This window comes from Musca autumnalis, unplaced genomic scaffold, assembly GCF_047663935.1.
Source record: "Musca autumnalis isolate F117 unplaced genomic scaffold, ASM4766393v1 scaffold_2, whole genome shotgun sequence".
NCBI lineage: Eukaryota > Metazoa > Arthropoda > Insecta > Diptera > Muscidae > Musca > Musca autumnalis.
The window spans coordinates 93739519-93761905 of NW_027411755.1; the positions used below are offsets into that span (position 1 = coordinate 93739519).

Genomic DNA, 22387 nt, shown 5'->3' on the forward strand with positions numbered 1-22387 from the left:
AGGGGTTCTTCTCTATCCCGGCAGATATTCTTGTGAATAGACATAATTCCGTTTTCCGAATTAACTTAAAGCTATTTTTAGCGTCGTTTCGGCCTATTGCAAGCAAATTTGGGTTCTTTTCCCTCAGAGTGTTATAAAATCGTCGACATAGACCACTGGTTCAATTCCTTGTTCTGTTAATGTCCTTAATAGACTATTTATAGTAGTAGAGCACAATAGAGGTGATTGTATTCCATACATGACTTCTTTTAAAGAAGAAGCACATCTTATTTATTAGTATGTATTTCATTGTATGTTTATACAGAAAGCTATAATATTTTTTAAAAACAAATACAATTTGTTTCAATTTAAATAATGCAATTGCATCATACTTGTAAGACTTATAGACAAAATAACTACAGTTGTCAACAAAAAAAAAAGTAATAAAAAAGAAACAAATAGCAAATTAGCGATACATCATAACATCGGTACTCTGGTACATGCACATATAGGCATCGCAAAACAGTCGCTTGGCATGTTCGGGGAGCATTTTATCATTGGAAGATGTCTCATTAACCATGCGAGCTCCTTCTTCGGAAAGCCATTGTGGCAAATCAGGCACTGTTATCATTTCTGGTATATTGTATCCGTTCTGTTCCCCTGTAGAAATCAACAATTGTCAATATAAAAAATATAGAACTTAGGCAAACCCCTTGTATGCAAATTTTTGTTTTTACCTTTTCTATCAGCCATTGAATCGAAGAAGCACCATGGAGCATCGGGTCCTGAACCTGCCTTTACGAAGGTCACGTAATGTGATGTTTCAATACAAACAACGGCAAATAATTCCATATACAGGCGCGGTACTGTCATGTGATCAGCCATTACTCGAAAATCTTGAGGCACTGATAATTTACGATGTTTGTGTTTTCTCCTGTTGTAAACAAAAACAAAAAACGTTTTTACAAATTGATATAGAAGCATTAACTGTCGTAAAGCGTACCTTTTAACATGCATATGAACAGTCTCAAGGCACTTTGGGCAAAATGAAGTACTTTCTAGACCGACTCCGCTCTGTAAGATACCGAAGCAGTCACGACATTCGAATTCAGCTAATTTACCGCAAACAGAACATTGCCTAGGAGCTGAAACGGTCGAGATGAAATTTTGTTTATATAAATCCGATGTTCAAAAATTATTTGTAGAGATCGTTTTTTAATCACAATACAGTTTTTCATCGATCGGACAATAATTGTGGCATTTAGAAAATGTTGGTGAAAATGCGCCTTTGGTCTCATACAAATTACTATGGAAACAATGATCGCTAGGTTGGCACGGGTTAACCGATCGCCATAAAATTTCATATTTAAGGTTTTTGGATCAAATGGACAACATTTAGGGGTAGGAAATCCAAAAAAAGAAATTTTGTTTTTTTTTATCACCCTAATGTATATACTTACAATCTTCGATAATATCTGTTACATCCAATACTTGTGATGGTAAAATGCGTGGATACATTTTATAGTTTTTCCCAAATCTTGGCATCTGGATTATAAGACAAGATGGTACTTCCTTTAATTTTATATCGGAAGTATAAAAACTCTGTTCAAATAACTGCTGTACACTGGGAAATGATAAACGATCATCCTTCTCCACAAACAGTTGATAGTAGTAGGCATCCTGACCAGAATTCAACTACATAAAGATAGACATTAGTATATGTTCCACATCAACATTCAAATTTCCCAATTTACTTTTAAGAACGGGTCGGCTCTTAAGATCTGTGCCAACAAACAATTCAAGAATTCTTCTGGATCTTTTTCTTCGCTCGTCAGTCCACTTACAGAACTAAGTTTATCCAGAAGTTGTCGTAACTTCATAACCCGATCAGCACGTACAAACTTATTTTTGCGCAAAGGATTAACAACTTCCTCTCTTAAAACAGTTTGGACTTCCGTATAATGGCTTATGTCCTAGAAATATAATAAGCCACATGTAACATACACACATATATCAAACAAAACAGTGGGGTATTTCTACATACCTCTTTGTCAGGCGGTCTATATAGAACAGCATCAAACACAGGGGTAAATGCAAACATGGAAAATAATGTGACGTCCAAATAGCACGAATTATGATGTCCCTGAATGCCCTTAAATTTACCGCACAAGTCTTCTAAATCGTTTAAGCTGAAACATTCTGCAAGTAAATTATTGCTTATTATTACTAGCATTTCGAATTATATAAGTAATACTATTTCTATATATTAATTTTTTCATATTCATATATACATGTATCATAGACAAGGCTATAACAATGACTTCTTATTTAATCTCATAACATTTTGTTGCTTCATGTTGCTGATCATCTACACTGAGTTTCTTACTATATAAGAATAAGGGAACTGATGAATACATGTGGCGATATCCCAAGCAAAAGTGTTCGACGTTTCTTTCAAATGTTTACCGGAATATTAAAAGGATTATTTATCTACTTGAAAAAACTATTGAAAATGGTATCAAGTTCGGCCGGGCCGAACCTTTTATACCCTCCACTATAAATTATATTGGAATCAGATTTCAGCCAGTACCATTTCGGGAAAATACCGTTCTTATAGGGGACTTTATCAAAACGTGGGCATATGCCCATAATTTTAGTGGAGAAAATGCCAAATTACAGGCAATTTAGACCGAAAATGTAGATAAAAACGCGAAAATACTTGAAACCAGTTGGTACCGTTATTTGGGGGCTATACCAAAGCGTGGACTTATGTAAATAATTTTTGGTAGAAATGTATTTTTGCCTCTGAAAACACAAAATACCAAATTACAAACATTTCGGTGGCTAAATGGGACTAATACCGTCAAAATTCCTTAAATCGTCGACGTGTCACTTTGTATGGGGGGGTATACCTAAAAAACACATCAATCGGACCTACAATACATTTGACCTAAATGTTATCGACCAACTTGAATTTGGTCGGACGGTAGATTGATTTTTACATACGGAAGGACGGGCATGATAATAGCAATGTAGAATAACATGCTGATCAATAATATACATATCGCTGATTTACTCAAAGAGTGGCATAACTCAAAAAACTCAACGATTTACAGCTTATTTTCTAGGAGTTTGGCATAAATCAACAAAAAACTTCTTTATGTTCATTAAGCACTAATACACTTCAAATCATACTTGATCTCGAACAGAAATTTTAGCACTGATATCTGGCTAGCTAATTACAATATATGGTCCAAGTGGTTATTTTATTTTTTGTGTAATAATGTTTTTGAGTTAGGAAGCTAAATTTCAAGCAACAACTTATAATGCGTTTTTATCGAAACATGATTTTTTGAGATGTGACACTCTTTGAGTAAATGAATTCAAACGGAATGGCAAAACTTACTTATAGGTGCAATAGCTCCTGGAACAATTGGACAGTCCATATGGCCAAATGTTTGTGGTTCGTCTGGTATGTTATTCTGTTGCTTCGACTTGTAATTGTTATTAATAACGCTAACATCATTACCGATGGCTCCATCTTCAGCCGTGAAACGCCTGTCGCTGGAACACTGATCCGATTCCACAAACAAACCACGACCGACCGGGCACTTAAAGAGTCTAAAAAAGGAAAAAAGACATTAGAATTTGTTGATGGTGTACAATTGTGCCAACTTACGATATACCATTAAAACCGCCATCCGTTGTTAAAAGCTGCTTATCAATATAGTCATCTTCTAGTTCAATGCCGACCATAATCGATTTAACTCCCGGAGGAACACCAATCCAACGAATTACACCATACAAGTGACCGCTTACATTAGGCAAGCTTACTTCCACCATCGATCCAACGCCGAGGCCAGTACCGGGAATTTCTGGCAGCGGCGAGCTTTCCGAAAAATTTCCATCCAGTACAGTTGGCAATAAAGCTGGCGATTCATATGCATCTGTATCGATCATATCATCAGTGGGAGTATTAGCATATAATGGTTGTTTTTCTGTTGTAACATTATTCTCATAAAGGATCTGTGGTGATGGACAATTACGACCACGTTTTGTTTTCTTGTGTGATTCTGAATAAGTGTAAGACACAGGAGGAGGAAACACAAAAGTGGAATGTAAACCAATGACGCAAAAACCAAAACAGACAGAGATATGTATGAATGTTTCTTATACAAATGTATTTAAGTATGTGTGTATTATGTATAACCTGACATGTATGATCCATATTCGATGGGACTTCCGATTGGAGATGTGGTGAAAAACTCTAAAACAGTCAATGGTATGTTGTGATACAGTGAAGCCTCACTGGGTGTGGCAGTTGATGCACGACCTATTTCCATTTCCTTAACGTAAAAACTTCCGCGTTTTATGTGAATAAATACATATAGAATTATAAAAAATACAATATTTATATTCGACTGATTATAGAAACCGACATACACGAAGCGACCAGACGTGAAAATCGTTGCAATCCAAACAAATAACTAAAACGCGAAATGTCACATCAAAGGGAATAGGTATACGCAAGAACAATACACCGCACATTTATCTCACGAGAGTAAAATATATCTCTCAGTGAACGGATCGTGTATGTAGACGCAAAAAATGGATAACCGGTTCATCGAAAAATCGATTTTTGTAGCTTCCTATTAGAGCTTACCGCCAACAAAGAACTTAAGCAGATTATACAGGTACTTGAATTGCATATTTTGCACAGTTATGGCCAGTTTCTCAAACACAATTCGAATTACTACAAAATTCCTGTTATTGTAGAAATTTTGTTTGATTGAAAACAAAAATGAATCAATTATTTTTCAAAAAAGCAAGTTAAATAAAACACTGTAAAAAAGTAAATAAGTCTGGTAACAACGAATTTGAAATCGAATCGATATTGTGAAACAGGTCATTAGCGTCATGCCATACAGAGAACTTGGCGTAAATGCTTTGTTTGCCGTTTGTCTGAAATTTGCATTCTATTCTGTTTTAAATCTCAATGCTACTTTCCGTATAAAATGCGGATACCAAATAAAAATTACGGGCGTTCTTTTGACTGCTTCAACATCACTAGAACACGCTTCCCAAAATACAAGGGATTCTATAAATAAATCAAATTATTTTTCTCGCAACAACTTTGGTTGCGTCACTCTCACCACTCTCATAGAAACTTTTATTTTCTCTTGTTTGTTTATTTGATCTGCGGAAGACTGCTGGGAAAAATTTGGACAACTATGAACACAGTTAGTAGACAAACCAGCAGCGTTTCATATCAAATAATTTAAAATGTTCTATGTAAAAATACATTTCAAAATGTCTGAAGTTTAAATAAAAATAGAAACATGAATATCTTTACACAATGGTCTCCCATGAACAAATCGTTTTTGTTCGAATGGTTGCAGAACATGTAAAAAGTGTGAAACATGATTTGAAACTTGTTTATCTGACAAATGGTAAATAATAAGTAAGAGTTATGCGTCTTACAGAGAGCTACATATTCTTTATGCATTTTAAGTCGGTGTAAGGAGTAACGAAAAAACATTCAAATCACGATCAAATCGAAAAAATTACTATTCTTAGCTACTTGAAAAAAAAAAAAAACTTCTTTATATGTGTCCTTTTATTACAGATAATTGAAAAATAAAAAATGAATTTTCATTCTATCTTGCAAGAGTGTGATATCATTGGAAAGTTTTTTCCTTTATAAATTTGTCAAAAAATAGTATTTTCTTGCAGGTTCTAGAACAGAGCATTTGGTTGTAATTTACCAAAATGAAGAAACCCTTGATGCAAGAAACAAAGTAGAATATTAGTGGAATTCTATAAAAGATTTAAATATAACCTGGAAATATTGTTGATATTGTTAAGTCATAGAGACAGATTGATATTGGTCGACTAACTTCCGAAAAATATTCGGCTATAATAACAATTATGGGCAGTGTTTGAAAAGAAAAAGAAGGTACGATGCCGATATACCATCGTTCCTGTACAAGAACACTAAACATATTTTAGCGTTTGTGTTCGTGTACCCAATAATGATTGTAGTGTAAATTGCCGGTAATCAATTCATGGTACTCTACGATGATCGTTGCCTACACGTAAACAAACACTACCATACTTTTTAAAGTTAATTAAATTTAAAAATAATTTTGACAAAACCCTGCAATCATCCAAATTTAGAATTAAGGTTGGGCCACCAACTAATATATCCTAAATATTGCCCCTATTTCTTATTTTTGTTCTGAAAGCACTGATATACTTACTTTGAGATTTCCTATCATTATTCTTGTTCGATGAGGCCACGAAATCGTTTATTTTTTTGGTATTACCACCACCTATGTGAGATAATGGATTTGATGACTTATTGCGATTATGTTTTTGAGTGCCAGTGTTATTTGCGCCATTACTACCTCCTCCACCGCCTACAGATGACTGTCGTGTTAGGGTGGAATTTTGCAATTTTTGTTTATTTAGTATTGCAGCGGCATCGCCGGCTGTTTTTGGCCAATCACTACCTAACAACTCAACAAGATCAACTTCTTGACGTGTTTTGTCCAAAACTATTACTTCACCTTCATTGCGTGTAGATTCATCAATATCAGTGTTGTCGATGACCACAATGTCGCGATCGCCCAAATTCAATACAGATGACGGCTTTGTTTGATCTTTAAAACGTTTATTTTTGAGTATACCTGACTGTGGTTGTGTTTGGGTTTGCACAGTATTGGTACTGCGACGCTCCAAGCTTCTTTCATAATTTTCCACGGTCTGTTTAAATTCTTCATTGTCAGCTGGTTGAATATTTGAAATTTCATTCTTCGTATCCATTTCTTTTCCTGTGGAATTTGTGGTATCACTCAAAGTCTCATAGAATGTGGCTGACGCTTCCTTATTTTTGTTTTTTGCCTTCTTTTCCGTCTTTGGCGATGTACTGCGACTGCTAACGCTGCCAGTCAGTGCACTACTTGGTCCAATTGCCGATATTAGTTTCTCAATTTTTTCGGTAATAAATTCTTTCGTTGAAAATTTCTTTTGTATTTCTTTGGGTATGGGCGAGATCCAATTGGCCGTTGCAAATATAGCCAGTCTTGGTTCACATTGTATATAAGTAGAACAAAATGGAATTTTTTCAGCTTGAGGAGAGGGTCCACTGTCTAAATGCTGGAAGGAAAAAAGAACAACTCGTTGAAAACACAAATAAAATTCAATGTAATAGAAGTCGGTACAATGGTACATTAAATGTCTTTCGATTTTAAAGGATTTTCAAAGAAATTCGCAATGAGAAGGGTTCTCTTGTGAGACTTCTATTTGAGCAAAGAATAGGCATCTAATCTTTGTTGAAGAAATTGTAATATTATTTCTTCACCCAAAAGGAATCCTTAGGCGAAGCTTATCCGCAAAAAGAAAGAGGAAAGGAAGATTTGTGGAGAAATCCTAGACTACAGCTTTTCGTGCCTTACCCCTGCAACATCAACATCGCTTTTCCCATTTGCCGACATTGAGACTCGAACTGTCTACCCTCTTTTTGTAGTAGGATATGCACAATTTATAAAGAATAACTTAGGGTGCCACCGTGGTGCAATGGTGTGCACACCCGCCTTGCACGCTGAAGGTCGTGGGATCGATTCCCCGGCCAGGTAACATCAATAATTTTCAACGGTGGCAAAATACCCCTCGTAATGTTGGCGACATTTCCAGAGTATTTCAGCTATGTAAAACTTCTCGACAAGTGGTGTCTTAAGACACGCCGTTCGGACTCGGTCTTGTGCCAGACTATGAAAATTTTCATGAAAATATTTTGAGTTTATGGGTAAGAAGGGAGAAAAGGAGCGCCTTCACCTCCGCTCTCTTCTAAAAGCTAGAACATTTTCGTGTGTTATTTTCAGTGTCTGACACAAGAGTTATTTTTCTTAGGGGTACCTCTAGCCAGCAAAAATTCAGATTCGTTAGTCATTGTCTAAACCATTACAACGTAATGTAAACAAACATAACTACTTATATTACTCCTTTCTAAGTTATGGGTACGGTGGCATGGAGCTTGTTTGTCCGACTACAAATCTTTTGGTTGTGTGTTCAACGCTCACGGTCGGCACGTGAGCTTTTTATTGACAAAATAAAGAACACATGGTGGTGCACATGTTTGCCTTTAAACAACCCTTAATTTTGGTACGGGTGGCCGAGTGTGTGATGTGTTCGGCTACATTAAGAAGTTCGCGTGATCAAATCCAGCAGAGAGCGAAATAAAATAAAATAACATAAAATAAAAATATGAAGTGGGTTGAAATTGAAAACAAATTCCACCTCAACTGTTCTCAAAATAGAACTTTTTAGCTTATTTTTTAACTTCTATTGGCCACAGAATAACTGGTTATTCCAGTGGCTCATGGAATAAATCGTAATTCAGTGCGACACGCCCTTGTTAAAATAATGGGTTAGTAGGGGGGTTTGTAATTAGTTACGACCATGGTACAATAAGAAAGGTAGATGCATCGGCGAATTGCTACAACAAAGCAACTTTTTTTGTAATGTAAACTGTCAAAATTTTCGCCAAATGGACTCTTGTTGTCTCTTTTTATCGCTTGTGTTTGTCTATAAAGTGTATACATGCTATCTCTTACTTACCGAATCATATGGTTTTTTGTTTTGATTTTTCATTGCGAATTCATAGTTTTTTGACGTTTTAGATTCGATCAGCTGGGCTGAGGCATCTACCTTTCTTATTGTACCATGGTTACGACTACCAAAAATTACTATTAGAACTCATTATTTAGTTATGATTTTTTCTGGGTACTTGTCAATTAAAAATAACAAAAAATATCGTCTTATTTTTAATTACAGGTAGTATAGAGTATGCCGCAAAAAATTCGCTTGGAAGGGAGCAAAATTGACCGTTCAAAGAACCCATTGTGTTTTGTGTGTGGAGGTGCAAATTGAAACGCGTTTTTACTCAAAATGACATTTTTGAATTTAGTAAACGCCTAGTTAAAAATATTTTGATTTTTATAATTTACAGTCCGAATACTTTGATTTCAGAAAAAACAGAGACTGAGGGTCGATCAATTATTTTCGCCGATTTTATGTATTCGATGAACTGAACACGCAATGTATGAAATATACAATATTAAATTAGGAAAATGTGACGTAATTATTCGTAATCGAGTGACATGGGGCGAAATTATATTTGGAAGCTATAATCAAACCTGAACCGATATATATTTAAAACTGTGTCCTCACAAGTTCTTTTGCAAAAATTCATCAACCTAGGTCAACGGTAAAACTGAACAGGGGCCCGAAGAAACATCCCATGTTAAATTGCAGGGATATTCATCACAAATTGAGCGAATTATAGCAAAATCGGGGATAGAAATCGGTGAAACTACTCAGGGGTCTAAGAACATATCACATATTAAATTTAATGGCTATTTGTTTAAAATTGACCGCGTTATAGCAAAATCGGGAAAAGATAACAGCTGTGTTCAAAATAATAGGAGTGCCCATACCCTCCCAACTGTTAATTCATTAACAGAAACAGGAGTGTGGAAGAAAATGCACAATACAAATATTTTTATTTGAGTTTAGGGCCAAATTTGTCAATATTTTAGTTTTTAGTAGTGAATCCAATAGCTTTGAAGGCTGTTTGAAAACAAAAGTCGTTTGGATGTGGCCACAAACAGGCTATTGTCTTACTTTTCCATGATTTGAGCACTTATTGGGAAATTCGATGGATTTTATAAACAAAACCATTATTGATTAGAGTTGTTTAACACTCTAGCTGTTACCTCGAACAATGCATAATGATTGGTACCCCATAAATTGGTGTATTTTTATTCTTGCTTATCCTTGAGCTAAGCTTTAGCCGGTTTCCATTAAACCTTTATGTAAGGATCGACCAAAAATGCGTATTTATAAGGCAATAATTACTTGACCAAATAATGTTTTGAGGATCTCAATATCTTAACTCCACGCAGAACAATTATTTTGTTTATATTTGAAAAATTGGATGATTGGCAGATATGAGCAATTTTTCTACACTCTTTGTTAAAAAGCTAATTCTAAGGAAATACTTTTAAGTTGCCCCACGAATATGTTTACTAGATTTTGGATCATATAAAACACAGTTTTCTATGGGTAAATTAAGTATTTTTGAACAAAAAAACTTTAGTTTATGCCGAAAAATATAGTACGGTAGTAGTACAAAATGGTGTAAAAACACGTTTCAACCGTTAACGCTTTAAAACAATTTTGATTAGAAGTGAAATTGATTGTATACACAAAGTTAACATCGTGAGGACCTCATAATATTATTTGATCGAGAAATAATTGCCTTATAGATGCGCTTTTTTGGCCGATACTTTCATAAAGGATTAATGCAAACTGGCTGAAACTCGGCTCATGGATCAAAATACACTAATTTATGGGATACCAATCATTATGTTTTGTTTGAGGTAACAGCCAGAGTGTTAAACAAATCTAATCAATAAAGGCTTAGTTTATAAAATCCACTGAATTACCCAATAAGTGCTTAATTTATGAGAAAAGTCGTCACAAGAACAATAGCCTGTTTTTGGATATTACCAAAGGACTTTTGTTTTCAAACAAACTTCAAATCTATTGAATTTAGTACTATCAACTAAAATATTGTAAATTCAACTGAAAATATTTTTATTGTCCTTTTTCTTCCACACTCCTATTTTTTGAACAAAAAATTTGAAGACGATTTATAATGTTGGAGTAAACGGTAAATAATTTAAAACAAATTGCCACAATGTTAAACAAATACAAAATACAATGTTAAACATATACAAAATAGGCCAAAATGGAGAAGCTTTACCATGTTTTTTGGACCATTCTCTTTTGCGTATGGGCACTCCTATTATTTTGAACGCAACTGTATATGGGGACTACATCCAAATCTTAACAGTTTTTTGTTTGGCTTCTCAGGGCCCTAAGGAACCAACACATATTAAATTTGAAGGCTATTCGATCAAAATTGAACGATTTGTGGCAAAATCGGGAAAAGATATATATGTGGGCTATATCCAAATCTGAACCGATATATCTCAGAAGGTTGCAGGGATGGGTAGAATGTTTTTACACATTTCGCTTCGGAAGAGATGGCCAATTAACAGAAATCAAGAGCCAAGGTGGCAATCAAAAGATATACTCTGCGAAATATTATGAATTTATATTTCTTTTTATCAAATTTAAATTTTTAATTCTTGATAACTGTACTTTGCCCATGTCCAGTTGATGTCAGCTTATTGTACTAAAATTTTATATTTATAGCCCACCCATCAAATCTTCATCCAAAACTTTTTTTCATATTTAAGGAGCTATAACTTGGTTATGGATGCACATATCGACAAAATTCTTTCAGAATCGTCGTAACTGATGTGTTTACTGTAAGAAAGAAACGTAAACATATATAAAAGTTAACATCACATTTTTCGATTTTTGTCCACACTGTGCGACCCTCCGTCTGCGTTTTTCTGAAATCAAAGTATTCGGACTGTAAATTGTAAAAATCAAAATAACTAGGCGTTTACACAAGACAATTTGCCTTAAAATACAACCCTGATTTACTAACACATACATCATTTGTCTTCCAGCTGTCCATCATTTTTCGCAGACAGTAGGGGTGACAAATCATTTTTCGCAGACAGTAGGGGTGACAAATTTTGAACATTTTTGTAAAAATAAGTGAGACAATAATTGAAATGTTTTGAAAACAACAGAAGATGAACAATAACAAAAAGAAATCGATGATTTTCATTCATAACTTTACATCTGTTTTGTGTTGTCGGGACGCCTACGTCACACAGGCAAGTTTTGGGTTTTTGGCAATTAATACATGAACTCAACTGCGTATAAACGCACGGTAAGGGTATTTCATATATACAGAAAATCGAAATCTAAAACCTTTAGAATATGTACAGTGTCGGCCAAAACTAAAGCACCTCCTCATTAAATTTTTTTAAAATAGTAATTTTTTAAGAAAACGAACTTGTAAATTTGTTTTGTATTTTTCTTCTTATTTTTTTATATCCTTATTATTGGAAAATACAAACATAAGGAATTCAGAATTTAATTAACAAAAGTTAAAATTCAAAACAACATTTTAGATCGCAAATATAAGCGGACAAAACTAAAGCACCCCCCAATGCGGTACAATAAAAGCTATTGAAATAAATATTTCGTTGAGTATCCTTTATACTTGATGACGCACGCACATCTTGCAAGCATAGAGGATGTTTATTAATTAATTTGTTTAGGCGAAATAATTCATTTCCGGAAAATTTAGCTTAAATTCTCAAAATATAAAAAATCGGGAGGTTCCGTTATATGGGGCCTATACCCAAACGTGGACCCAGGCCCGCAATTTTTGGTGGACAAGTTTTGTGACCACTAGGAACCCTAAATATAAAATTACAACTAATTTAGTATGAAAATGTGGCTTTAGTCATGAAAATACCGAAAATCAATAGGTACTGCAATGAAGGGGCTATACCAAAACATTAACCGAGATTGTTCATATTCACCCAAAAGTGATGCTACAGCATCTTCTGGTCAAATACAAAATCGCATAGATTTAATAATTACCAAAATAACGATTCACAGAAGTGTGTACCTCTTAGGTCATAACAGCTCAACTCGAAAGATAATTAATTCGAAAAATTTATGATTTTAAAGAAAATTGTGTTCCCGTTCCCGAGATTTGCACCTGCCGTAGGTGAAAGTCTTAAATCCCCGGCCGAAGGCCGGCTATTTTTAATAAAATATATAAATAAATATATATTGGCATGCACTTCTCGCTCTTCTATAAGTACAAATATAAATATAGACCTGCATATGGACAGATCATTCCTAGTTAGAGTTTGTCGTTTATTCATTGCGCTACCCAGTCACCTTAACATTTTTAATGTAACGCCTTGGTCGTTTCGCTATTAGCTACTTTCCGAATTTCGTAATTAAAAGCTAATATATTTCAAATCTTATTTATCTTATAAAAAAGAGATATTTCTAAGAGTAGTGGCTATTGAAATGTTTTTTATTGAATCCTACCCTGTAGGAAATGTCAATAGTAAATCTATACTGACTTACTACTGACATTGTCAACAGTACTACTGACAAACTGTAGACAACTAATGTAATTTCCTATAGACATTTTGTATGAACGTGTCATTCGAAAGTCAGTACTGACAATGGAACTAGTATGTCAATAGTAAGTCAGTAGTTCCTTAGGAACCATGTGTTCACATTGGAGGTAGTGAGTCAGTATAGACATTGGAGGTAGTAAGTCAGTATAGACATTGGAGGTAGTAAGTCAGTATAGACGAACCCTCTACTTCATCTGTCCATCACTCGAAATCGAAGCCTAAGGAGAACACAATCGCCGGGGCAGCCGAAAAAGCTGGTCCCAGCCACAAAGTGCCCTTTAAAGGTTCGAAGCATGGTGGGAAGATCGCAAATTCAACCTCATCCCGTACCTTGACTCCGGACAGCCTTCGCGTAGCAGTCATAGACAGGGCTGCCCCCGAAGGGCAAATTAGAGAAAGCCGATGGAGACTATTCGAAGAACGCCTGAGAGATATAATCTTCTCGGGAGATGGGGATAGCACCAACACACAATTCGGGAGTGCCACTCTCTACAAAGGTGTTAAGGTTATAAGCTGCGAAAACAAGGAATCGTTAAACTTTCTTGTCTCCACAGTGAATGGCCTTGGCAGTCTTTGGGAGGGTTGCGAGCTCGCGGCAGTGTCAGTGGACGAGATCCCCTGTGGTAGAATCATGTCAGCATGGGTGCCACCGCCCTTAGTGGACCCAGCACGCATCCTGACGATTCTCAAGAAACAGAACCCTAATCTCCAAACCGACAATTGGAGACTCATTAGTTCAAACCCAGACCAGGAGGGCCTGACTATCAGGGTATCAATCGACGCCAGTGGCCAGGGCTATCTACGACAACGTGAGGGAAAATTGCATTTTGGTTCGGGATGGATCAGATTCCGCACCGCTCCAAGGCAGTAGGTAGGCGCAAGCAGCAGCGGCTTTGCATCATGCAGATCAACCTGCATCACTGCAAAGCTGCTGCGGCCGAACTCCTCCTAACCCTCACAAAACACCAAGTTGACATTGCCCTAATCCAGGAACCCTATCTTTATAAGAACAGGGTTGCCGGACTGAATGACAAAAACTATACCACTTTCGCCGCTTCCAATGGAGATAAGGTAAGAACATGTATAGTCGGCAAAAAGAACCTTAACTTACTTCTCCTCTCTAATTTCAGTGGAGGAGACATAACTGCTGTTAGGATGGAAGACCACTCTAAACGAGTCACTATCTTCACATCTATCTACATGCCCTATGAGCACCCTGATCCACCAGGTCAGCATGTTGAACTGCTGTTAAAAGAAATGGGGAGCACAAGCCTCATCATTATGGGATGTGATGCCAATGCTCACCACTTCCACTGGGGTAGCAGCGACACGAATGCAAGGGGTGAGTCCTTATTTGACTTTATATTACAATATAATCTCAGAATATGTAATAGGGGTAACGAAGCTACTTTTCAAAACAGGAACAGGGAGGAAGTCATTGACCTCACCCTTATAAACAAGGATGAATCGATCGTATGTGATTGGAGAGTATCCAACGAGTGTTCCTTCTCCGATCATCGGAAAATACTATTCCACGTCGCTTTAGATGGAATCCATCAAAACCCGCATAGGAACCCCCGGAAAACTAACTGGCACAAATTTACTGAACTTTCTTCTTCAAAACTGGGCATAGTGAAAACTTTATCCTCAGTCAATGAAGTTGAAAAAGCAGTAAATCATGTGACAAGTATTCTGGTGGACAGCTATGAGGCCTCTTGCCCACTTACTTATCCAGGTAAGAGATGCCAACCAGTTTGGTGGAACAAAAATCTAGCGAAACTAAGGAAGACTAGCAGGAAATTATACAATAAGGCCAATAAGACTAAACTTTACACAGACTGGGATGCTTATAAAGAAGCATTCAACAAATATAACAGCGAAATCAAAAAGGCCAAGCGAAAATCATGGGTATGCTTTAGTGAGGCAATAGAGACAGAGAAGGACATTACCAGATTCCGCCGAATGCTTTCGAAGGACCCAAAATCCATTGGAAGCATGAAACGTGAAGACGGTACATGGACAAACTCTGATCTAGAGACCCTCGATCTTCTAGCTACCACCCACTTCCCAAACTGCGCGGACGTATCCGATCCCCAGAGCGATCCAATAATACGTAACGCTGCCATGATGGATAGGAGTGACATCGAGGATATCATAAGCCGCCCAAAGATCGCTTGGGCTTTAAACACATTTAAACCCTATAAATCTCCCGGACCAGATGGCATTATACCTGCGATGATGCAGAATGCATCTGAGTTGCTTATCCCTTCTCTGGAGAGTATTTTCAAGGCGTGTCTGATTTTGTCATACATTCCGGAGTACTTTCTCCATTACTTTGGCTCCTAGTGATCAATGAAATGCTCCAAGAATTTGACAGACTTCGCATTAAAACCACCGCTTACGCCGATGACGTTGTCTTGATGATAAGTGGGAAATTCCCTCAGACCGTATCGGATGTTATGCAAGGAGCCCTTAACAAGTTAGCGGGTTGGGCCCATCGGAACGGACTAGGGGTTAATCCCTCTAAAACAGAGCTGGTCCTTTTCACAAGGAAGAGGAAAATTGATGCATTCACTCTACCAACGCTAAATGGTGTCACTTTAGAGCTCTCTTTGGAAGCCAAATATCTCGGCATAATTCTGGACCATCAGCTATCATGGAAAAGAAATGTCGAAGAACGCGCCAAGAGAGGACTAATAGCACTGTACACTTGCAAGAACTCCATTGGTAAGAGTTGGGGACTGAGACCACAAGTCATACACTGGGTTTTTATGACAGTCGTACGCCCAATTCTCACCTATGGAGCTCTAGTTTGGTGGAATGCCCTAGGCAAGAAATCATATCTGCATGAAATAAACAGAGTCCAAAGAGCAGCATCAATGCTCATAACTGGTGCTGCTAGGAGCGCTCCACAGGCAGCCCTTAACGTGCTGTTGGATCTTACTCCGTTAGATCTCGTTGTAGAGGAGCAGGCATCTAAGAGCGCTTTACGTCTCAAGGAGCTCAACCAGTGGTGCGGCTCCCAACAGGGCCACGCTGCGATTCTCAACCGAACGAATGTGCCAACAAGCAAGGAGCATTTAAGTGACTACATATCACCACAAATGAACTTCGAGCCAATAGTTGTTCACATTCCCAGCAGAGAAGCCTGGACCCACAACACTCCACCACTAGACGGTATAGAAGTCTATACCGATGGATCTAAGATGGAAAATGGAACAGGGGCAGGTGTATACAGCGACATTCTCAACCTTCAACTCTCTTTTAAGTTGAATAAAGAGTGTAGCGTTTTTCAAGCAGAGATTTTTGCAATCAAAAAAGCTGCAGAACTAATTAAGAACATTAAAGAGGACATCGATGGACCGGTGACTATATACGTCGATAGTCAGGCGGCCCTCAAATCACTAATGTCCTACTCCATCAAGTCTGCAGTTGTTTTGGACTGTATTAAAGTATTAAGTGACCTAAAATCAGCAGTAACACTGTGTTGGGTCCCAGGTCACTGTAATATTGTAGGAAATGAAATGGCGGATGAATTGGCACGCCGCGGATCAGAGTCACAAGATATTATAATCGAAAACTCGGTCAAGCCACCCTTGTGCTACTTCATGCGGCTGTCAGAACAGGGATATCGGGATAAGGCTAGTCAGATTTGGCAAAACGAACCTAGTTGTAGGGTTTCCAAAGCAATCTGGCCACTCCTTTCCAAACGCAGAACATCATCTCTACTTTCATTGAAAAAGATCGAACTCAGACTAACAGTTGGTCTAATCACAGGCCACTGCAACATCAGAGCAATGACTTATAAATGGGGTAGAACCGAAGGCGCCGACTACTGCAGACTTTGTGAGGATGAGGAGGAATTAGAGACAATCGAACATTTACTGTGCCGCTGTCCAATGCTCACGAGCAAAAGACTACGGATAACGGGTGAACACACGATCCAGTCTCTCTCATCCTTCTGTGAAACCGAACCAAAAAGTCTTCTTCTTTTTGCCAAGAGCCTAAAATGGCTGCAGCAAAAAGAAATGGCAGTACCATGATGAACAATTAAGCTTTTACTTCCCACTTCTGCCTCAATTCTATTCTAAATATCTCCCTTTCTTCTACAACATCATATTCTATTTCTCTCCTTTCAGCAATCTCTTCAGCTAATAACACCCCCCAGGATGAACACAATGGACCATAAGGTCTCCGAGTGGAGTGACCGTCGATTACGTTGACGGTTACGCGTCCTTTAACCTAACCTAACCTAAGTCAGTATAGACATTGGAGGTAGTGAGTCAGTATAGACAATGGAGGTAGTGAGTCAGTATAGACATTGGAGGTAGTGCGTCAATAGTACCAGATTTTCAATACAAAATTTTTTAGCTTATTTGGAACTTTTCATAGATAAAACAGTAATAAGAAGATGAAGCTACACATTTGTTTAAATACTATATTTCATTAAAGAATAAAACAAATAATATTGAAAATGGTAAAAATGTACAAATTGCGTATTACAGTATTTTTATCTTTTTAAATTGCTAAGCCAAAGATTCCGCATAAGTAAAAATTAGTAAATAAAGGCAATGTTTTCAGGCTGCTTAAACATTTTAACATATAAATAATAAAAAACGTTTTCATTTTATTACTTATGTCCCAATAAATGTTTAATAATTTTTTTACAGTCTCTTATATGAGATATTTTTGGAGTAGTTCTCTTCTAAGAAGTAATATGAAATGTACATAGTGATTTATCTTTACTTAAATTTATTTTATAAGCTAAATAATGTTTTAATATCTTTTATAATCGAAGCATATTGAATTAGATTTTTTGGTCGCAAGGTTTTTTAATACAAAATAAAACGCAAATTAAAATTAATTAAATATGATAGCGTATTCCGTAAGCATTGCCATGGTAATCATATTATCATTATCCGTTCAAAAATAGCGAAGTTAAATACAAAGGAATTTTCGGAACTTCAGAGGCCTATATCTCGGGAAGTATGGACTTCCGCAAGTCCAGCGTGACGAGTCCTACGTGTAAAAATTGGTCCCGATCTGAGTTTAATGAAAACATTCACAACTTGCTCCCAATTTTTGACAAGAAATGTTCCCAACACTTTGAAAATACGATATGGATTATTTAAACAGAAATCAACCTGGAAGGTGCATTGATAAATATTCATAAATTGGGGTTGGGGTTTCACTTTGGTTTTACATTTTTTGAAAGTACATATGGACATATGGGGAATACGAAGTCTGCTTCAATTTTGATTGTTTTGCTTTAAACCTAGATTAATTTCCCTCCCACAAACTGGTATTAACAATAAGTAAAATCGCTTAATGTAAATAAGTATCAATTTACAAACGGCGATTTTCCTGACGGCAATTTTTCTCGTTCCCTTTTGAATTACCTCCACAAACTGGTATTAACAATAAGTAAAATCGCTTAATGTAAATAAGTATCAATTTACAAACGGCGATTTTCCTGACGGCAATTTTTCTCGTTCCCTTTTGAAATTACCTCCTGCCTATATACAAACAATTCTGTTTAAGCAAGTCTTATTTATATTCAAAACATTGAAAAATTTGATATGTTCCAGATCTGCAAGAATCTACCAATTTTTACTATTTTATTCGATATTATAAAGTCATCGTAGTAAAAATTAGTAGCTTTTTGCAAGTTCTGGAACAGACATAACAATTACGAAAATGTAAAAGGAAAACAAATAGGGTACAAACAAATCACAAGTGCTAACCGTTTGATTGGTTTATAGTCCATTATTTTCATATACAAATATGCAAGAAATAAAAAATTAAATTCATACCAATAATTCCAGTGCAAAGAAATATCCCACAGGCTGTAATTCTCGTACTGGTCCAATATACCGAACAATACAGTCGAAACGTTGAGCGTTATTGGAAAACATATCGCCCTTGACACTCACAAAATCATTTTGCTTTATATAAGTAACCCATTTGCAATGGTTTGCGTCTTTAATCAAGCGCAAACGTTCATCAGGATCAATGATACTTATAATATAGGGCCAGAGGTTTTCTGACACTACAGTTAGATTGGCCTGAAGGCATTCATAAAGGTTTTCATATATCGGCAGTTTGGTAATGAAATCAACTACTTGGACAGTACTAAAAATTTTATTGCCCACGGACGCTGCTCCTTTCCACTGGTAAATTTTAATTAACGTTCCGGCGGGAACTGTTATTTCATCATTGCTACTACACTCATCGACACCCTTTTCGGGCGGTACATCTGAGCTATAATGTATTCGTAGCTTACTCGACCGATTTAAGACAGCATATTTCGAAATTGTACAGCCATCCATCTCCGTCTATGTTCTCTTATGGAAGGATTGGGTTGGGATATGTGGATTAACTATAGGGGAAATAGAGAAAATAAAATAACAAATAAATTATACACGCCACAAATAACAAAATATAATAAAACGAGGATAAAAAAGATGTCGGCTAGTGCAAGGTATGAAGCAAAGGCAATTAATACTTTTACATACATACTATGTATATGCGTTAATAGTAATTTTCAGAATTTACAATCGAGAAATTTGAAGGGTGATGGGGTGATGTACAATTAGGAAATTACTGCCGTGTAATTCTAGCAAGTCTAAAAATCTAGCATCACATGCAAATTACTCATAATACACAGTAGATAGATCCAATGTTCATTATAATGTAAACAAGCCAAATATATCAATGTCCCTGAATACTTACAAGTTCTTATTGACACCTTGAAATCTGAAAACCGTATTAGTCACTCCATTTACAATATTTAGTTGTGTGCAAATTTCTCAATAGTGCGAGTTCCCGTATGTTTTTTGTGTTTCCCCGATTTAGACAATTTGATAAAAAACAAAAATGAAACTGATTGCTTGCAATTTGTTTATTATTTTTTGTGTTTTTTGCATCGGAGAATAGGAATATTTAGTTCGAATTTACACATGACCATTAGAGTTGTACAATTTAGTTCATTTGAACGATCTAGTTCAATAGGTCGAATCTTTTAACTGAACTAGTCCAGTAATCTAAAGCGGAGTACACACGATCAGTTTTGACTGTCAGTGCTCAAATAATCGGTTGCTTGCCAATGTATCCGTTCATTTTTGCCATTCATCATGCAACCACAAAAAAATTTGTGGTTGTTGGCATGGGCGTAGCCAGGATTGAATCTAGAGGGGGGCAAATGCTTGTTTTTTCGTTCTAGAGTGGGGCAAATGCATGTTTCTTCGAAATATTTATATTTTTACATACAAATGAACATTTTTGAAGGATCTAGGGAGGGGCAACTGCCCCCCTCTAGCTACTCCTGGCTACGCCCATGGTTGTTGGATCGTCAGCTGTTGGTTGTTTGTGAGTTTGATAGTGTGAACTCATGATCCAAATAGAAGGCCATCCCAAGGCATATTTATACAAGGTAGAAGTGACAATCAGCTGTATTTTTACTTTTTTGTAAATATAGTTTTCAAAATGTAATAGGGTCTACTCATTAAATTTGAAACTTCTAAAATTTGCTACCATAAAATTCTTCTTTTCATCGTAAACGTGTAATAACAATGACCTACGAGAGTTCTGAATGCTTTACATTTACATTTTGATTACAATTTGTTCTATTTTAGAGGATTTTCAAAATGTATTTATGTTTTTCTTAAAACAATTTTTGGAACGACTCTATTATTCAATATTTTCTTTGACAATTAATTTTCAATAACAACAATGTTGTTTTTGTAAATTTGTTACTTGTTGTAATTCATGCATTTACCTTATATAATTTTGCCTTGGGCCTTCCAATAAGCGAATTCCCCCAAAAATACAACACTGCACCTTCATTTACTGTCAAAACGGAGGCGAAAATTAAAAATTTCGCCTTGACAGAGGCGAATTTGTAGGTTGTCATTTTTGACATTACATGAAGATAAAAAATACAAACATAAACAAATAAGACGTACAATTTATTGTAAGAAAAAAAATTAAACTGGCTGTACATAAAATGATTGCTTATAATAGAATCTCTTCAAAAAAGTTCGCAGTGAGATGTCAAATACGAAAAATTGTTAATTTATTTATATACATACACAGTCTTACATAAGTATACGCAAGGCATATTTATATAAGGTAGAAGTAACAATCAGCTGTATTCTTACTTTTTTTGTAAATTTAGTTTTCAAAGCGTAATAGGGTCTACTCATGAAATTTGAAACTTCGAAATTTGTTACCATAAAATATTGCTTTTCATCCTAAACGTGTAATAAAAATTACCTACGAGAGCTCTGAATGCGTTATATTTACATTTTGATTCAAATTTGTTCTACTTTAGATGATTTTCAAAACGTATTTATATTTTTCCTGAAAAAAAATTTTGGAACGACCCTATTACTCAATATTTATCTTTGACAATTAATTTTCAATAACAACAATTGGTCTGTTCCTTTACTTTTAAAAATGGCAACAGTGGCAAAAAATGGTAAAAGTGGTGAACTGGGGCTCAATTCTGTTTCTATGAAAAAGTGAAATGAAAACTTTTATAAAGGAGAAAACTGTCAAATGAAAAAAATTATAAAGGAAATATTTTTCATTTCAAATTTTCATAGAACAAGAATCCAGGACCTGGTCTCATATAAATTGTATGCTTTTTAAAGTAAAGGAACACTTAGCAGGTTAAAAATGGTAAGAAATGGTAACCTCAGGCACGTAAAGGAACAGAGCTAATGTTGTTTTTGTAAATTTTTTAGTTGTTGTAATTCATGCATATACCTTCTATAAATTTGCCTTGGAGTTTTCATTCATGTTTTCCAAAATATTCAATCAAATGTAAAAAATATTGGTTCTTTAAATTCCAATCATTTATAGACATTTCCTTATTCTGTTACACTTATCTTTGACACTAACGTTACAAACAAAAACAAATTCCTATGTGGTTGTTGTTGAGTTGTAATACTTAGTCCCGGCCCACACTATAGTAATTTCACTGAAATTTTGATATGAAATTATGCGTCTCTAGATCGACGTCCATAGTAGAGTAAAATAATAAAATTGCTGTAGTGGGTAATTCGATTTAAGAACACCTATTTTCATGAAATTTTTTAATGAAATTCACGCTAGTGTGGACCGGGACTTACTTTACCTGGGGCTCAATTCTGTTTCTATGAAAATGTGAAATGAAAACTTTTATAAAGGAGAAAACTTTCAAATGAAAAAAATTATAAAGGAAATATTTTTCATTCAAATTTTCATGGAAC

General features: G+C 35.8%; 2 protein-coding genes and 1 long non-coding RNA gene across 19 annotated transcripts; 2 read left to right on the forward strand and 1 right to left on the reverse strand.

Moving 5' to 3' along the window:
- Window positions 1-225: 225 nt before the first annotated feature.
- Window positions 226-20077, reverse strand: CYLD (ubiquitin carboxyl-terminal hydrolase CYLD). Of its 17 annotated transcripts, none has more exons than XM_073968436.1 (11): window positions 19866-20077; window positions 18947-19512; window positions 6669-7137; window positions 3659-3926; window positions 3386-3600; window positions 2024-2178; window positions 1734-1952; window positions 1440-1674; window positions 983-1124; window positions 717-913; window positions 226-639 (listed from the first exon to the last, which is right to left on the reverse strand). In XM_073968436.1, the coding sequence occupies exons 2-11, from the start codon at window positions 19460-19462 to the stop codon at window positions 446-448; spliced, it is 2610 nt and encodes an 869-aa protein (XP_073824537.1). In that variant the 5' UTR covers window positions 19463-19512; window positions 19866-20077; the 3' UTR covers window positions 226-445. The 17 variants fall into 17 exon arrangements, with proteins under 17 accessions (XP_073824537.1, XP_073824536.1, XP_073824535.1 ...); XM_073968435.1 differs by having other exon boundaries at window positions 6549-7137; XM_073968434.1 differs by having other exon boundaries at window positions 3659-4052; window positions 6549-7137.
- On the forward strand, window positions 5304-13881 carry LOC141394279 (uncharacterized). Its single transcript, XR_012410304.1, has 3 exons — window positions 5304-5429; window positions 8815-8899; window positions 11586-13881. It is a non-coding gene; the product is annotated as an uncharacterized lncRNA (long non-coding RNA).
- Window positions 14010-17334, forward strand: LOC141394277 (uncharacterized). The gene is made up of 2 exons (XM_073968451.1): window positions 14010-14475; window positions 17273-17334. The coding sequence occupies exons 1-2, from the start codon at window positions 14034-14036 to the stop codon at window positions 17320-17322; spliced, it is 492 nt and encodes a 163-aa protein (XP_073824552.1). The 5' UTR covers window positions 14010-14033; the 3' UTR covers window positions 17323-17334.
- Window positions 20078-22387: the final 2310 nt, after the last annotated feature.